This window comes from Monodelphis domestica, chromosome 5 (genome assembly GCF_027887165.1).
Source record: "Monodelphis domestica isolate mMonDom1 chromosome 5, mMonDom1.pri, whole genome shotgun sequence".
Taxonomy (NCBI): Eukaryota; Metazoa; Chordata; class Mammalia; order Didelphimorphia; family Didelphidae; genus Monodelphis; species Monodelphis domestica.
In genome coordinates, this window is record NC_077231.1 from 113,235,541 (window position 1) to 113,250,797 (window position 15,257).

Consider the following 15,257-nt stretch of genomic DNA (forward strand, 5'->3'; position numbering starts at 1 on the left):
TTTCAGTAGAATCATTAACTTATGTTTGGCACATTCTGATTTTCAGAATCTGTTACTGAGATAAAGTTTTGCATCTATTATATTAAGCTGTTAATTCTTCTTCCAAGTCTTTACTACTCTCATTTCAGCATAGATGGATAGCTAGTCATGAAATCAGAAAGATCTGAGTTAAAATCTATCCATAGACACTTAATATCTTTGTCTTTAACAAGTTACTCTCTGCCTTATTTTCCTCAACTATAAAATGTGCATAATAATAACACCTACCTTTCAGGGTTGTTGTGAGATCACATGAAATAATATTTATAAAGCACTTAGCAAGTGCTATACAAATCCTAGCTCTCATTATCATTATTATTTACTTTTTCAATTCTTCTAGAATTTTTGTTTAATTGATAATGTGATTTTTAAAAAAATTAATTTCTTTAGTCAATTTAGAACATTATTCCTTGTCACAGTTATAAGAATCATATTATTTCCCTCCCTCCCTTCCCTCCCCCCATCCTTCCTGTAGCTGACGCGGTTTCACTGGGTATTACATGTGTCCTTGATCAAAACCCATTTCCATGTTGTTGATGTTTGCATTAGGATTTTCATTTAGAGTCTACATCCCTAAACATATCTCATCGACCTATGTAATCAAGCAGTTGTTTTTCTTCTATGTTTCTACTCCTACAGTTTTTCCTCTGAATGTGGATAGTGTTCCTTCTCGTAGAACCCTCCAAGTTGTTCAGGATCACTGCATTGCCACTAATGAAGTCCATTACATTCAATTGTACCACAGTGTATTGGTCTCTGTGTACAATGTTCTCCTGGTTCTGCTCCTTTCATTCTGCATCAGTTCCTGGAGGTTGTTCCAGTCTCCATGGAATTCCTCCAGTTTATTATTCCTTTGAGCACAATAATATTCCATCACCAACATATACCACAATTTGTTCAGTCATTCCCCAATTGAAGGGCATCCCCTCATTTTCCATATTTTTTTGCTACCACAAAATGCGCAGCTATGAATATTCTTGTACAAGTCAATTTTTCCTTATCATCTCTTTGGGGTACAAACCCAGCAGTGCTATGGCTGGATCAAAGGGCAGACAGTCTTTTAGTGCCCTTTGGGCATAGTTCCAAATTGCCCTCCAGAATGGCTGGATCAATTCACAACTCTAGCAGCAATGCATTAATGTCCTGACTTTGCCACATCCCCTCCAGCATTCATTATTTTTCATTGCTGTAGTGTTAGCCAATCTGCTAGGTGCAAGGTGATACCTCAGAGTTGTTTTGATTTGCATCTCTCTGATTATAAGAGATTTAGAATACTTTTCCATATGCTTATTAATAGTTTTGATTTCATTAACTGAAAATTACCTTTTCATGTCCCTTGCCCATATATCAATTGGAGAATGGGTTGGTTTTTTATACAATTGATTTAGCTCTTTATAAATTTGAGTAATTAAACCTTTGTCAGAGGTTTTTGTTATGAAGATTGTTTCCCAGTTTGTTGCTTCCCTTCTAATTTTGGTTGCATTGGGTTTGTTTATACAAAACCTTTTTAATTTGATGTAATCAAAATTATTTATTTTACATTTTGTGATTTTTTTTTCTAGATCTTACTTGGTTTTAAAGTCTTTCCTTTCCCAAAGATCTGACATGTATACTATTCTGTGTTCACCTAATTTACTTATAGTTTCCTTCTTTATATTCAAGTCATTCACCCATTCTGAGTTTATCTTGGTGTAGGGTGTGAGATGTTGATCCAAACCTAATCTCTCCCATACTTAGTCTTCCAGTTTTCCCAGCAGTTTTAATCAAATAGTGGGTTTTGGTCCCAAAAGCTGAGATCTTTGGACTTATCATAGACTGTCCTGCTGAGGTCACTTGCCCCAAGTCTATTCCACTGATCCTCCTTTCTGTCTCTTAGCCAGTACCAAATTGTTTTGATGACCACTGCTTTATAGTATAGTTTGAGATCTGGGACTGCAAGGCCTCCTTCCTTCACAATTTTTTCATGATTTCTTTGGATATCCTTGATCTTTTGTTCTTCCAAATGAACTTTGTTGTGGTTTTTTCTAATTCAGTAAAAAAGTTTTTTGGTAGTTCAATGGGTATAGCACTAAATAAGTAAATTAATTTGGGTAGGATTGTCATTTTTATTATGTTAGCTCATCCTACCCATGAGCAATCAATATCTTCCAATTGTTTAGATCTAGTTTTAATTGTGTGGAGAGTGTTTTGTAGGTGTGTTCATATAGTTCCTGTGTTTGTCTTGGCAGATAGGTTCCTAAGTATTTTATATTATCTAGGGTGATTTTAAATGGAATTTCTCTTTCTAGTTCTTGCTGCTGAGATGTGTTGGAAATGTATAGAAATGTTGATGACTTACGTGGGTTTATTTTGTATCCTGCAACTTTGCTAAAGTTGTTGATTATTTCAACTAGCTTTTTGGTTGATTCTCTGGGGTTCTTTAAGTAGACCATCATATCATCTGCAAAGAGTGATAGCTTGGTCTCCTCATTGACAATTTTAGTACCTTCAATTTCTTTTTCTTCTCTAATTGCTACTGTTAGTGTTTCTAGTGCAATGTTAAATAGTAGAGGGGTAATGCGCATCCTTGTTTCACTCCTGATCTTATTGGGAAGGCTTCTAGTTTATTCCCATTGCAGATGATGTTTGCTGAGGATTTTATATACATACTGTTTATTATTTTTAGGAAAGGCCCTTCTATTCCTGTGCTTTCTAGTGTTTTCAATAGGAATGAGTGTTGTATTTTGTCAAAGGCTTTTTCTGCATTTATTGAGATAATCATGTGATTTTTTTTGGTTTGATTGTTAATGTGGTCAATTATGTGGATGGTTTTCCTAATATTGAACCATCCTTGCATTCCTGGCATGAATCCTACCTGGTCATAGTGAATAACCCTCATGATCACTCGCTGGAGTCTTTTTGCTAGTATCCTATTTAAGATTTTTGCATCTATATTCATTAAGGAGATTGGTCTGTAGTTTTCTTTCTATGTTTTTGGCCTACCTGGCTTTGGGATCAGTACCATATTTGTGTCATAAAAGGAATTTGGTAGAATTCCTTCCTTCCTTATTCTGTCATATAATTTGTATAATATTGGGATTAAATGTTCTTTGAATGTTTGATAGAATTCATTTGTGAATCCATCAATACCTGGGGATTTTTTCTTAGGGAGTTTTTAGATGGCTTGTTCAATTTCTTTTTCTGATATGGGGTTGTTTAGGTAGTCTATTTCTTCCTCTGTTAATCTAGGCAATTTATATTTTTGTAAATATTCATCCATATCACCTAGATTATTTATATTTATTGCCATATAATTGGGCATAATAATTTTAATGATTGCCTTAATTTCCTCTTCATTAGAAGTGAGGTCTCCCTTTTCATCTTGGATACTGTCAATTTGGTTTTCTTCTTTCCTTTTTTTAATTAGATTGACCAGTACTTTGTCTATTTTATTTGTTTTTTTCAAAGTACCAGCTTCTATTCTTATTTATTAAATCAATAGTTCTTTGACTTTCAATTTTATTAATTTCTTTGATTTTCTAATTTAGTCTTCATCTGAGGATTTTTAATTTGTTCACTTTCTAGTTTTTTTAATTTGCATGCCCAATTCATTGACCTATGCCCTCTCTAATTTGTTAATATATGAACTCAAGGATATAAATTTCCCCCTGAGAACTGCTTTGGCTGCATCCCAAAGATTTTGAAAGGATGTCTCATCATTGTCATTTTCTTCAATGAAATTATTAATTGTTTCTATGATTTGTTTTTTAACTAACCAATTTTGGAGAATCGTATTCTTTAATTTCCAATTAATTTTTGATTTGCCTTTTCATGTACCCTTACTAAATTATTATTTTCATTGCATTGTGATCTGAGAAGATTGCATTTATTATTCCTGCTCTTTTGCTCTTTTTTGCAATGTTTTTATGCCCTAGTACATGGTCAGTCTTTGTGAATGTACCATGTGCTGCTGAAAATAAGGTGTATTCCTTTTTTTCCCTATTTATTTTTCTCCATATGTCTATTAACTCTAATTTTTCTAAGATTTCATTCACTTCTCATACCTCTTTCTTATTTATTTTTTGGTTTGATTCATCTAGTTCTGATAGAGGAAGATTCAGATCTCCCACTAGTATATTTTTTCTATCTATTTCATCCTTGAGCTCCACTAATTTCTCCTTTAAAAATTTGGATGCTAGGCCATTTGGTGCATACATGTTGAGTATTGCTATTTCCTCATTGTCTATACTGCCTTTTATCAGGATGTAGTTACCTTCTCTGTCTCTTTTAACTAGATCTATTTTTACTTTGGCTCTGTCAGATATCATGATTGGGACTCCTGCCTTCTTTTTATCAGTTTATGCCCAATAGATTTGGCTCTATCCTCTTACTTTTACCCTATGCATGTCTACCTTACTCATGTGTGTTTCTTTTAGACAGCTTATGGTAGGGTTTTGGTTTCTAATCCACTCTGCTATTTGGTTGCATTTTATGGGTGAGTTCATTCCATTCACATTCAGAGTTATGATAACCAGCTGTGTATTTCCCAGCATTTTTATTTCCACTCCTAGCCTTTTCTTCTTTCACTATTTCCTTCTATACCAATGTTTTGTTTTAAATCAGTCCCCTTAATTCCCACCTTTATTTTACTTCCCTTTCTACCCACCTCCCTTCTCATTATTCCCCTTTTATTTTATTTACAGTCTTTTTAAATTACACCCCCCCTTCCTTGTACTGCTTCCCTCACCACCAGTCCATTTGTTACCCTTCTACTTCCCTATAGGGCGCAAATCAGTTCTCTTCCCCAATGTATTTGATTGTTCTTCCCTCTTTGAGTAAATTTCAATGCATGTGAGAATTGAGTATTTCCGATCTCCAACCTCTTTACCCTTCCAGTGTTTTGATGTTCACCCCCCCACCATGTGCTTCTTTGTGACATATAAATTTACCCCACATTGTTTCTTTTCCCATTTATTTTAGTATTAGCCTCTTTTTTTAGCTCTAGTTGTATGTGTATATATATATGATACACACATGCACACACACACACCCTTATGTATTTATGCTTACATATATCTATATACATATTTATGTCTTGGCATTTTATCCTATACAGTTTGTCACTGTTCCTTCTATGTGTAATTCTTCTAGATGCCCAGGTGATAATAACAATTTTGAAGAGTTGTCAATGACCTTTTTTCTTATAGGGATACATATCATTTTAACTTATTGGGTCTCTTAACAAAAAAGTTTTTTGTTTTTTGTTTCTTTTGTTTTTGTTTTTCTTTTTTCCCTCTTTCTTAATTACCTTTTGATGATTCTCTTGAGTTGTGTGCTTGGGCATCAGATTTTCTGTTCAGGTCTGGTCTTTCTTTACAAACACTTGGAATTCTTCTATTTTGTTGAATGACCATACTTTCCTCTGTAAGAATATGGTCAGTTTTGCTGGGTGGTTGATTCTTGGTTGTCGACCTAGTTCCCTTGCTTTCCGGAATATCATATTCTGGTCCTTCAGCATAGATGCAGCTAGATCCTGTGTTATCCTCACTGTGGTTTCATGATATCTGAATGACTTCTTCTTAGCAGCTTGTAATATTTTTTTCCTTGGTCTGATAGTCCTTGAATTTGGCTATAACATTCCTGGGTGTTGTCAGTTGGGGATTAAGTACAGGAGGTGATCTGTGGGTTCTTTCAATCTCCACTTTTCTCTCTTGTTCTAGAATATCAGGGCAGTTTTCTTGGATAATTTCCTGTAGTATGATGTCCAGGCTTTTTCTTTTGTCATGGTCTTCTGGTAGACCAATGATTCTTAAGTTTTCTCTCCTGGAACGATTTTCTAAATCTTCTATTTTGTGAATGAGGTGTTTCATATTTTCCTCAATATTTTCATTCTTTTGATTTTGTTTTATCGTGTCCTGCTGCCTTGTGAAGTCGCCTGCTTCTAGTTGTATTCTGGTTTTCAAAGACTGGCTTTTTGGTCATTCTTCTCCTTCTGGTCTGATTTTCTTTGGAGGTCATCTTTCATCTTCTCTGCCTCATCTTTCATTTTCTTTGCCTCATCTTTCATTTCCTTTGCCTCATTTTCAAGCTGATTAATTTTGGCTTTCAAGACACTGTTTTGTATTTCCAGATGGCTTATTTTGCTTTTTAAGTTCTTTTTCCAGTTGTCTTCAGCCTCTCTTAATTGTGTTTTGAATTGTATTTTGAGTTCTTCCAAAGCCTGTATCCAATTCACTGGTATTTCTATTTTTTTGCTTGCTGTTCCCTCATCCTTCCCAGTTCCATTTGCTCTTTGTTCATTGCCTGTATAGCAGCTGTCGATTGTAATTTCTTTTTCTGTTGTTTGCTCATTTTTACCCCTTCTTTACTCTCTGCAGTTGCCTGTACTTTTGCTCCTCTCAATTTTTTTGTTGGATCTATGGTTTTGGGCTTTTCTGTCAGCCTTCACCATTGGAGCTTAGTCAGCAAATCTCTCAGTGCAATCTATGGGGGAGGGGTGTTGGAGCTTGAGCTTCCCTGCCCTCTGAAGGCTTTGATGGGATTAAGTCCAGCTGGGTTGAGCTGGATGTGCCCTTAGGCCAAAACCTCGATAAGGGGGGCTGCAATATGGAGTGTCTCCGCTGTTGCAGCTAGGCTGCCGGCTTTACGCTTCTTCTCCAGCTGCTTCCCCACCGCCTGTGTTCGATGCTCTGAGCCTGGCACAGCTTTGCCTGCATGGTACTCCCTCCAGACCAGCATCCTTGCCTGCCCAGAAGTTCCAGCTAATGCTGGAGGCTTAGCACTCTAGGTGGTGGAGGGGTCCTGGGACCTTCCTTCTTCCTTCCCTTTAAATCCGAATGTTCTTGAATTCAGGCTTTTGGGGGGCGTGCCTTTTAAGTTTAGTCCAGCAGGAGGGTTCCTTGGCTCTTCCTTGTTGTTAGGCTTGATTTTCCGTCCCCTAGGAGCATTTAGTTTGTAATCAGTAAGGAAGGGCTTTCACAGGTCTGAATTTTCGCTGCTTCTAGGCTGCTGTCTTGACTCTGCCTCCGATGATGTGATTTAAAAAACTCTTGTTCATAATTTCTTCTAAGAATTCTATTTGACCTTATGGTCAAAACCTTATGGTTTTCTTTGACACTGTAGATGTTGTAGAATTATTCCCTTTTTCTTACTTGATGTCTTTGTTATCCCCCAATGCATATTTTTATTTGTTTATTGTTCTCTCATTCTTGCAGCCTTATTTCCCAAGTCATAGCTTTGTGTTAGGGCTGGGCTCTGCACAATTTAGGAGAGAATCTCAGATCTTTTTGATTCTAGATTTAAGAACTCTGCTGTCCTGCAACTGCTTTTTTCCAGCTATTGAGTATTTTTTTTCCCCCAGAAACTTGGGCCAGAGAGCTGTAAACTTTCAGCATTCCCTAAATGGTTAGATTAGAATGAAGACTGATTTTAGCCCTCCTAGACTGAGCTTTGCCAGTTCCCAACCCTATTTTGGGTCTGGGTGAAACAGATGCAGATTTGCCCATGGTCAGGTCTTCAGTAAACAGGTGCTAGCCAAAAACCCAGTCAGTTAGTTAGAAGTCTGTACAGGCTCAGAGCTGCAGAAGTTATTTAGCCATTGGCCCCAGCCTGGCTCTGTGCTCTGAATTCAAGATGCTGCCTTGAGGTCAGAGTGACAGAACTGCTGGCAGATACACAGCTTCTGGCTGGAGTAGTACTTCCCATACACAGTTTCAGGCTCTCTTTGGGAGCAGTAATCTCATTTTGGGGATCAGAGTAGGACAGTTACTTCTTGCTTCTGTTCCTGTTCTACCCGGTGTGAGCTGTAGACGCTGTTGTCCATGGTGGATGCACATCTGCTTCTTGTCCCAGCAAGCAGCACCCTCTCCACCCCAGGCTCCACTCTTCAAGCATCTGGGGCAGCCTTCCTTGTTCATCTCCTCCTAACCTTCTACAGTCTTTCTTTAGTAACCTGAGTTGGAAAATTAACCCACTGTGGTTTTTCCCTGGATTTCCTGATGACTAATAGGTCTGGTTGCTCTTTAATCTTTGTTTTGGAGTAGTTGTGCCCTCCTTCCTTCTATTGATCATCCTTGCTGTTCCCTACACATTTGCTTCTGTTCTCTATTCCCCTGATTTGATGTGAATTCTGGTGCTGATCTCTCCAAAGCTCAGTATCTAGAACTGAGATTGAAAACACATTCCTTTTTTAGATTGGGGTAATTGGAAAGAATTGAGGATAAAGCTAGGTGATAAATGAGGGGGAGGGACATTAAGGAATGACCTCATTGAATTCTAGAATTGAGAAAGTCATAGATTCTTTCCCCATTCCTGACATCCAGCCATCCAACATATACTTTAGGGAAAGTAAAGAAGGCTCTGGGAGATTCATGTAGTTCTACTTCTTTAATGAACATTATATTCAGATAGGTGTGTAGCAGTTCTTTTTTTTTTTTTTGCATGCATGCATGCATGCATGACACACTTTAAAAATATTTTTCCCAATTATATGTAGATACAGTTATAATAATTGTTTTTTGACATTTTATGAACCACATTCTCTCCTCACCACTTCTCCTTCCCCAAGATGCCAAGTAATTAGATATAATTTATACATGTGCTATCATGCAATGCATATTTCTATGTTTCTCAATATTGTGAAAAAAGACACATATCACTTATACTAGAGAAACATTCATAGAAGAAATAAAGTAAAGAGCAACATGCTTCAATCTGCATTCAGACTTCATCATTTCCTTCTATGGCAGTGGATAGCCTTTCTTTGCATAAGTGCATAGCCCTCAGAATTGCCCTGGATCCTTGCATTATGGATCATACTAGTATTTATTCACAGTTGGTCATCATATTTTGTTGCAGTTATTGTGCACAATACTCTCCTGGTTCTTCTCATTTTATTTTGCATCACTTTGTAGAAGTCCAGGTTTTGGGGGGATTATCCTGTTCATCCTTTCTTATGGTACTATTTCATTATAGTCATGTACCATAATTTGTGTGATTTCCCCAATTGATGGGTATCCCTTCAGTTTCCAATTCTTTGCCACCACAAAAAGAGCTGCTATAAATATTTTTGTATAGCTAGGTCCTTTTCCTCTATATATCTTTAATTTCTTTGGGGTACAGACCTAGTAGGTCAAAGAGTACGCATAATTTGATGGCCCTTTGGGCATGGTTCCAAATTGCTTTCCAGAATGTTTGTGTAAGTTTATATTAGCTCTCGTGGAAACAGCAAGGAATCTGTTCCAACTGAAATATACAATACATGAGGGGAAAGTAGTCTGTGATCAGTCTAGAAAGCTAGAGTGGAGTCAGATTACTAAGAACATTTAAAGACACACCAGATCCTTTCTCTGAAATATATTCCCAGGTCACCTCTGCCTCTTAGAACTCTTAGGTTCCTTCAAATACACCAAGTATCCTAATTTTCCTATATCCCCTCCAACATTTATAATTTTCTTTTTTTTTTTTTTGTTATATTAGGTAGTCTGATAGGTGTGGGGTGGTACTTCAGAGTTGTCTTAATTTGCATTTCTCTAATTAATAGTGATTTGGAGCATTTTTCACATGACTAATAAGATAGTTTTAATTTCTTCATCTGAGAATTACCTTGTTTGTATACTTTTAACCATTTATCAATTGGGAAATGACTTGTAGTTTTTATCAATTTGATTTTGTTCTCTATATATTTGAGAAATGAAGTTCTTGTCAGAGATAACTTGCTATAAAACTCCCCCCTCCCAGTTTTTTTGTTTTCCCTTTAATATTGGTTGCATTATCTTTGTTGGTAGTACTTTAAAAATAATGATTGTGATCATTCAGGTAGTCAGCATGGATTAAAATACTATTATGTGCCAGACACTGTGCTAAGAGATAGGATACAAAAAGAAGCAAAAGACAGTTCCTGACCTAAGGACCTCACAGTCTAATGCAGGAGGCAACTTGTAAACAAATATATATACAAAGTAAGCTATAAGATAAATAGAAAGTAATTAACAAAGGGAAAGCACTAAAATCAATAGAAGTTTGGAAAGGTTTCCTGTAGAAGATAGAAGTTTAGTCAAGTACTTAAAGACAGAAAAGTCAGCAAGCAGAATTAAGGATATAGAGCATTCCAGGCACAAGGAAACTGCCAGGGAAAATGCCTGGAGCAGAGAGATGGAGTGTCTTTATTTATGATATAGCTAGAAGGTCAGTATCACTGAAGTGAAGATATAATTGGGAGAATAAGGTATAAGAAGACCAGAAAGGTAGAGACTAGTGTGAATTTCAAAACTACTCAACCCTGTTCAAACCATTCTTTAGAGGATGGGATTTGGCTATTTCCTGATCAGTAACAATGGAGATACTTGGAATGACAGAATCAGGTCTTGGAAACTACAATCTCCACCCTACTCAGGGTAACAGGATTTAGGAAGGGCTGCAGCAAAGCTCAAGATTTAATTATTTGAGAATATGACCTTCAACAGACATGTGCAAAGGGGACAGACCTCTGGGCGGTCCTGGGTTAAGCTAGAGCCACCATTGGCAAAGGGGAGACACAGGAAGTGAGGTAGAGGACAGCTGAGGAGTCTGGGGACTTCCTGTGTGGAGGAAAGGAGGTTGTGGGAGCCTGGGTGCTTGGAGTGGAGGCCCTGAGACTGTTTCTCCATTTGGTCACGTGAGTGATAGGGACTGATCTCTTTTCTTTGCCTCGGCGATCCAAGGCCTTGGGCCTTTGGCCCAGCTTAAGCAGAGGGGGTATTTAAGCCCTATTCCCTTCTCTCCCCTTTCTCTTCCCCCCCCCCTCTCTCTCTCTCTCTCTTTCTCTCTCTCTCTCTCTCTCTCTCTCTCTCTCTCTCTCTCTCTCTCTCTCTCTCTCTCATACCGTTCTTCCTCCTGTTAGTAATTAAAAACTCCATAAAAGGTTGACTGCTGACTTGAGTTTTCATTTAGGAATTACATAGCTGAATTCCTTGGCGACCTTAAATTAATATAAGTCTTTTAATGTGATTTCCATGTCACACTAGGTCATAAAGGACTTCGAATGCCAAACAGAACATTTTGTATTTGAACCTGAAGGCAATAGGGAGCCCTAGAATACATTGAGTCGGGGCAAGGGGACATGGTTGAATTTGCACTTTTGAAAAATCACTTTGATAAATGAATGGAGGATGGATTAGAGTGGGCAGATCTACCAATAAGCTATAATAATAATTAAAAAGTGATGCTTAATAACTGCATTTGGTAAGAGTCCTGGGATTTCCTTGGGACAGAGTACAGAAGGTAAAACATTTGTGGTGATAATTGTTCTCTGTCCTCAGTGACATTTCTCCTCTCTCTTTGAAGCTGAATGAGCTGGTGGTAGGAGACACTGGTGGGAAGCTGTCAGTCTACAAGAATGATGACACCCGGCCATGGATCACCTGTTCCTGCCAAGGAATGGTCAGTATTTTCCTTTAAAAGGGGTATACTGTCACCTTTATCTTTGACTTTTATAAAAGTTCTTATGGAAACAGCGAGAAAGCTCTTCTAAGTGGAACATGAGGGAGTATAGTGTGTGATCAGTCTAGAAAGTCAGCATGGAGCCAGATAGCTAAGGGCATTTAAAGACACACCACTCTTTTGTCTGAAATATATTCCCAGGTTGCCTCTGCCTCTTAGTATTCTTGACCTCCTTTGAAGCACAGCTCAGGTCTTCCCACACCCATGTATGGACTGACTCTGCCTCTTGAAATTCCTTTGTGCATCTTTGCCTCCATAGCTGTTGTACTGGGCCCCCATTAGAATGTAAGCTCTTTTAGGGCAAGGACCGTTTCCTTTTTGTCAGACTGCTACTGAGCTTGGGGCCCTTCATGTAGGTAACATTCGATGTAGGGAGTGCTTAGTGACTTTGAATTGAGGAAAATGAGCTCTTGCAGCCTGTAGCACAATAGCAGACACAATCTGCAAACACAGAATACACCCATGGACAAGTTCTAAGTGAATGATAAATATGAAGGCTTTTCTTCCTCCCTGATACATCCCAAGAGGATCAGGAAAATGGATTCTTCTTTAGCACCTTATGGCTTTCTGGACATGCTCTCCTTTATCTTGCAGCTTACCTGTGTTGGGGTAGGAGACATATGTAACAAGGGAAAGGTAAGCCTTTGGATTTACCTCTGACAACTGAAGAAATGTGGTTCTCATTGTCCCACCCCACTGAAAACCCTGGCCCTCCTTACATCATGACACCCCTAGCCCCCTCTCACCTCCCTGCTCTTCTCCTTATCCTTGTTTCTCTCAGAACCTGGTTGTGTCGGTAAGTGCCGAGGGCTGGTTTCACCTGTTTGACCTGATGCCAGCCAAGGCTCCAGAGGCCTCTGGGCACCATGATGCACCGGCAGGCGAGGACCATCGACCAGTCTTCAAGCAGCATATCCCTGCCAACACCAAAGTCATGCTGATCAGCGATATTGGTGGGCTTGGGTGGCTTTTCAAGCACCCAGTAGACAGATCAGGAGTCGGGTCCCGTGGTAGAAGCAGGAGGGCAGGATGATCAGGGGGAAGCGAGCCCAGGCCTTTTTCCTCAGACCAGATCTCTAGCACTGTGAAGACGGTGCAAGTCCCAGATGGGCCATAGTAGGCAGCTAGCCAGAACTCATACCCGATGCAGGGAGTAGGGTAGAGAAGAGGCACGAGGGGGGGATGTAGGCTGGGAAAGAAGAAAAAAGGCGCCATAATGAAGTTGGATGACTAGGGTGCTTTGGGTTACAGGAGAAGAAGCACTAGACCAGATTGTTTGAGATTGGCATTATCAGGGGTTGGGGTAGAGTCAGTAGATAAGCTGGTGAGAGGTGTGAAGCTAGAAGTGCCATGCGATGGTTGTGAGGTGTATGGAATGGGAATGAGGCTGCTGGGGAAGGCGAGGACCCTCGGGTGTGATCCGAGCTCCAGAGCAGCCTTCTTCTCACATCCACAGACGGGGACGGCCGTTGTGAACTCGTGGTGGGCTACACGGACCGCGTGGTGAGGGCCTTCCGATGGGAGGATGCTGGGGACGCTGGGGAGCATGTGACTGGACAACTGGTTGCCCTTAAGAAATGGCTTCTGGAGGGACAGGTGAGCAGGTGGCAAGGAGCCCAGGAGGCAAGGCAGAGAGGCAAAGGGCAGTGTAGATAGGACTTAAGGAATCGAGAAGCTAAAGGATGAAATGAAGGAGGGTTCTTGATAGGGAACATCAGAAAGGCCATTTAGGGATCGAGGACTTGGAATAATTGTGATAAATTACTATCAGAGACACTTGGGAAAAGGCAGCCTAGAGAGGACAATCTATGTGGTTACTTTGGAAATGCTAGGATGCTTTCTAGGCTCTCTGCCCTTCGACATGCAGAAAACCATTTCTTTCCTTCCCAAACCTTTTGCCTCCTCCGTCCTCCCTTGAGCCACCTCTCCTCTCATAGGTAGACAATCTGTCGGTGACTCTGGGGCCACAGGGAAACCCTGAACTGATGGTATCCCAGCCGGGCTGTGCTTACGCCATTCTGCTGTGTACCTGGAATAAGGGACCCCTGCCTGTCCCTGAGGAGAGTAAGAGGTGTGATGCGGGGAGCAGGAGTCCACCGAGGAAGGGAGGTGGGCCTGGGGACACACAGGGGTGAGAAGTGGTCCCCAGGGCAGGGTCTCTCGGGGAAGGGCTCAGCACAAGCTGAGCAGTGTCCTCAAAGACTCCTCCTCTGGGCCCCAGCTCTGAACCTTTTGCGGGACAGAATTTATTCAGGGAGTCGGGGAACTTTGGTTTCCATTTCTGCGGGAGAGAAACCAAGATGCCCCATTTCCCTCATCCCCAATTACTCCTTTGACCAATAAGTCAGGAAGGGGATGACTAGATAGAATGTCCTATAATCTCATAACCTTAAATCTAGTTTTTTTCCACTCCACCAGGCCACCTCTCCACTAAGCTATCTATCTACCCCTCCACCCACAGAGAGACCACTGCTCTCCGGGATGTCATCCTGCACCAGACATCTGGCCGGATCCACAATAAAAATGTCTCTACCCACCTCATTGGCAACATCAGACATGGTAAGGAAGGAAGAGAGGAAGGGAGGGAGGGAACTGCTCTTGGGATAGGAGAGAGAAGAAAATCCTTTCCTCTGGACTTTTGGCTGTGCTGCCTCTACTGTCTCTACTTCCCCTTCCAGGTCTCAGCCATCCACTGTTAGCTTTGTGGCTGCTCTCATCTTCCTTATGTTCCTCAGTGATTCCTTGCTTTATTGTTCCCAGGTCGAAGCAATGACAGTAGTGGCTCGAGTCTCTTTGCCCTCTGCACCCTTGATGGTGAGTGCCCACACTGCCTTTCTCTGTGGTGGAGCAGGAGGAGAAAGTGTGTATCCATTGGCCTCAGAGGGTATTTTCCCCTCTTCTCTGCAGGAACTCTAAAGCTTATGGAGGGAGCAGATAAACTGCTATGGTCAGTACAGGTGGACCACCAACTTTTTGCCCTAGAAAAACTGGATGTTACAGTGAGTAGAAGAATGGGTAGGGAAATAACATTTTTTTCCTTTCCCATGGGCCAGTAGGAAATGGAATTTTTTCATATTATAGCCTAATTTCTACCATCTTCACCAAAGCCAAATTTACATAGAAAGGAAATAGCATCATATACTTAGAGTTAAGCCATGGTATTTGGGAAGTGAACTTAAAACTCCCCTGCCATCCCAGCAGTCTATATTTTTCTGAAATTTGTGTCACTTTGATATTTTTTAGAATTAATAATGATGCTATAGATGATGAGGCAAACATGTGACAGTAAGGACCTACTGAGTGTACCTATATTTAGTGTAGGCCTGGCTCCAGGATATACTGGATTCCCCCCCCCCCCCCATCTATTACTTTTCTCTAGTTAGAAATATTTCCCCTTAAGTTTAGAGGACTGTGGGGTGTGGGGAGCCTTGATTGCCCTCTGGGTATTTTTGTTTTCTATCTCTTGCAATGTTTATTTTTTTTTTAAATGTCCAAGACCCACTTCATTTTTTCTAGTTCTCATTGAGCTTCTTCTTTATAACAGCTCCTTCCCATTCTCATATTCTTATCATTCCCTGATTGCTTTTAGGGGAATGGAAGTGAGGAGGTAGTGGCGTGTGCCTGGGATGGACAGACATACATCATTGATCACAACCGAACTGTGGCTCGATTCCAGGTTGATGAGAATGTCCGTGCCTTTTGTGCAGGTAACCTTCACTACCTTTCCTTTCATCGTCTAACATTCCATAAGTTTCCCTTCT

The 15,257-nt window shown here is 40.1% G+C and overlaps 1 protein-coding gene across 1 annotated transcript in view; it reads left to right on the top strand.

Annotated features, from left to right (window-relative positions):
- ITFG2 (integrin alpha FG-GAP repeat containing 2) overlaps positions 1-15,257 on the top strand; it is a 29,552-nt gene that overhangs the window by 11,136 nt on the left and 3,159 nt on the right. The window contains exons 2-10 of the mRNA XM_001372914.4: positions 11,341-11,436; positions 12,091-12,132; positions 12,278-12,449; positions 12,953-13,092; positions 13,434-13,567; positions 13,958-14,055; positions 14,257-14,310; positions 14,404-14,495; positions 15,086-15,203. Coding sequence (XP_001372951.4) covers positions 11,341-11,436; positions 12,091-12,132; positions 12,278-12,449; positions 12,953-13,092; positions 13,434-13,567; positions 13,958-14,055; positions 14,257-14,310; positions 14,404-14,495; positions 15,086-15,203 — 946 coding nt within the window. The remainder of the gene's footprint in view (positions 1-11,340; positions 11,437-12,090; positions 12,133-12,277; positions 12,450-12,952; positions 13,093-13,433; positions 13,568-13,957; positions 14,056-14,256; positions 14,311-14,403; positions 14,496-15,085; positions 15,204-15,257) is intronic.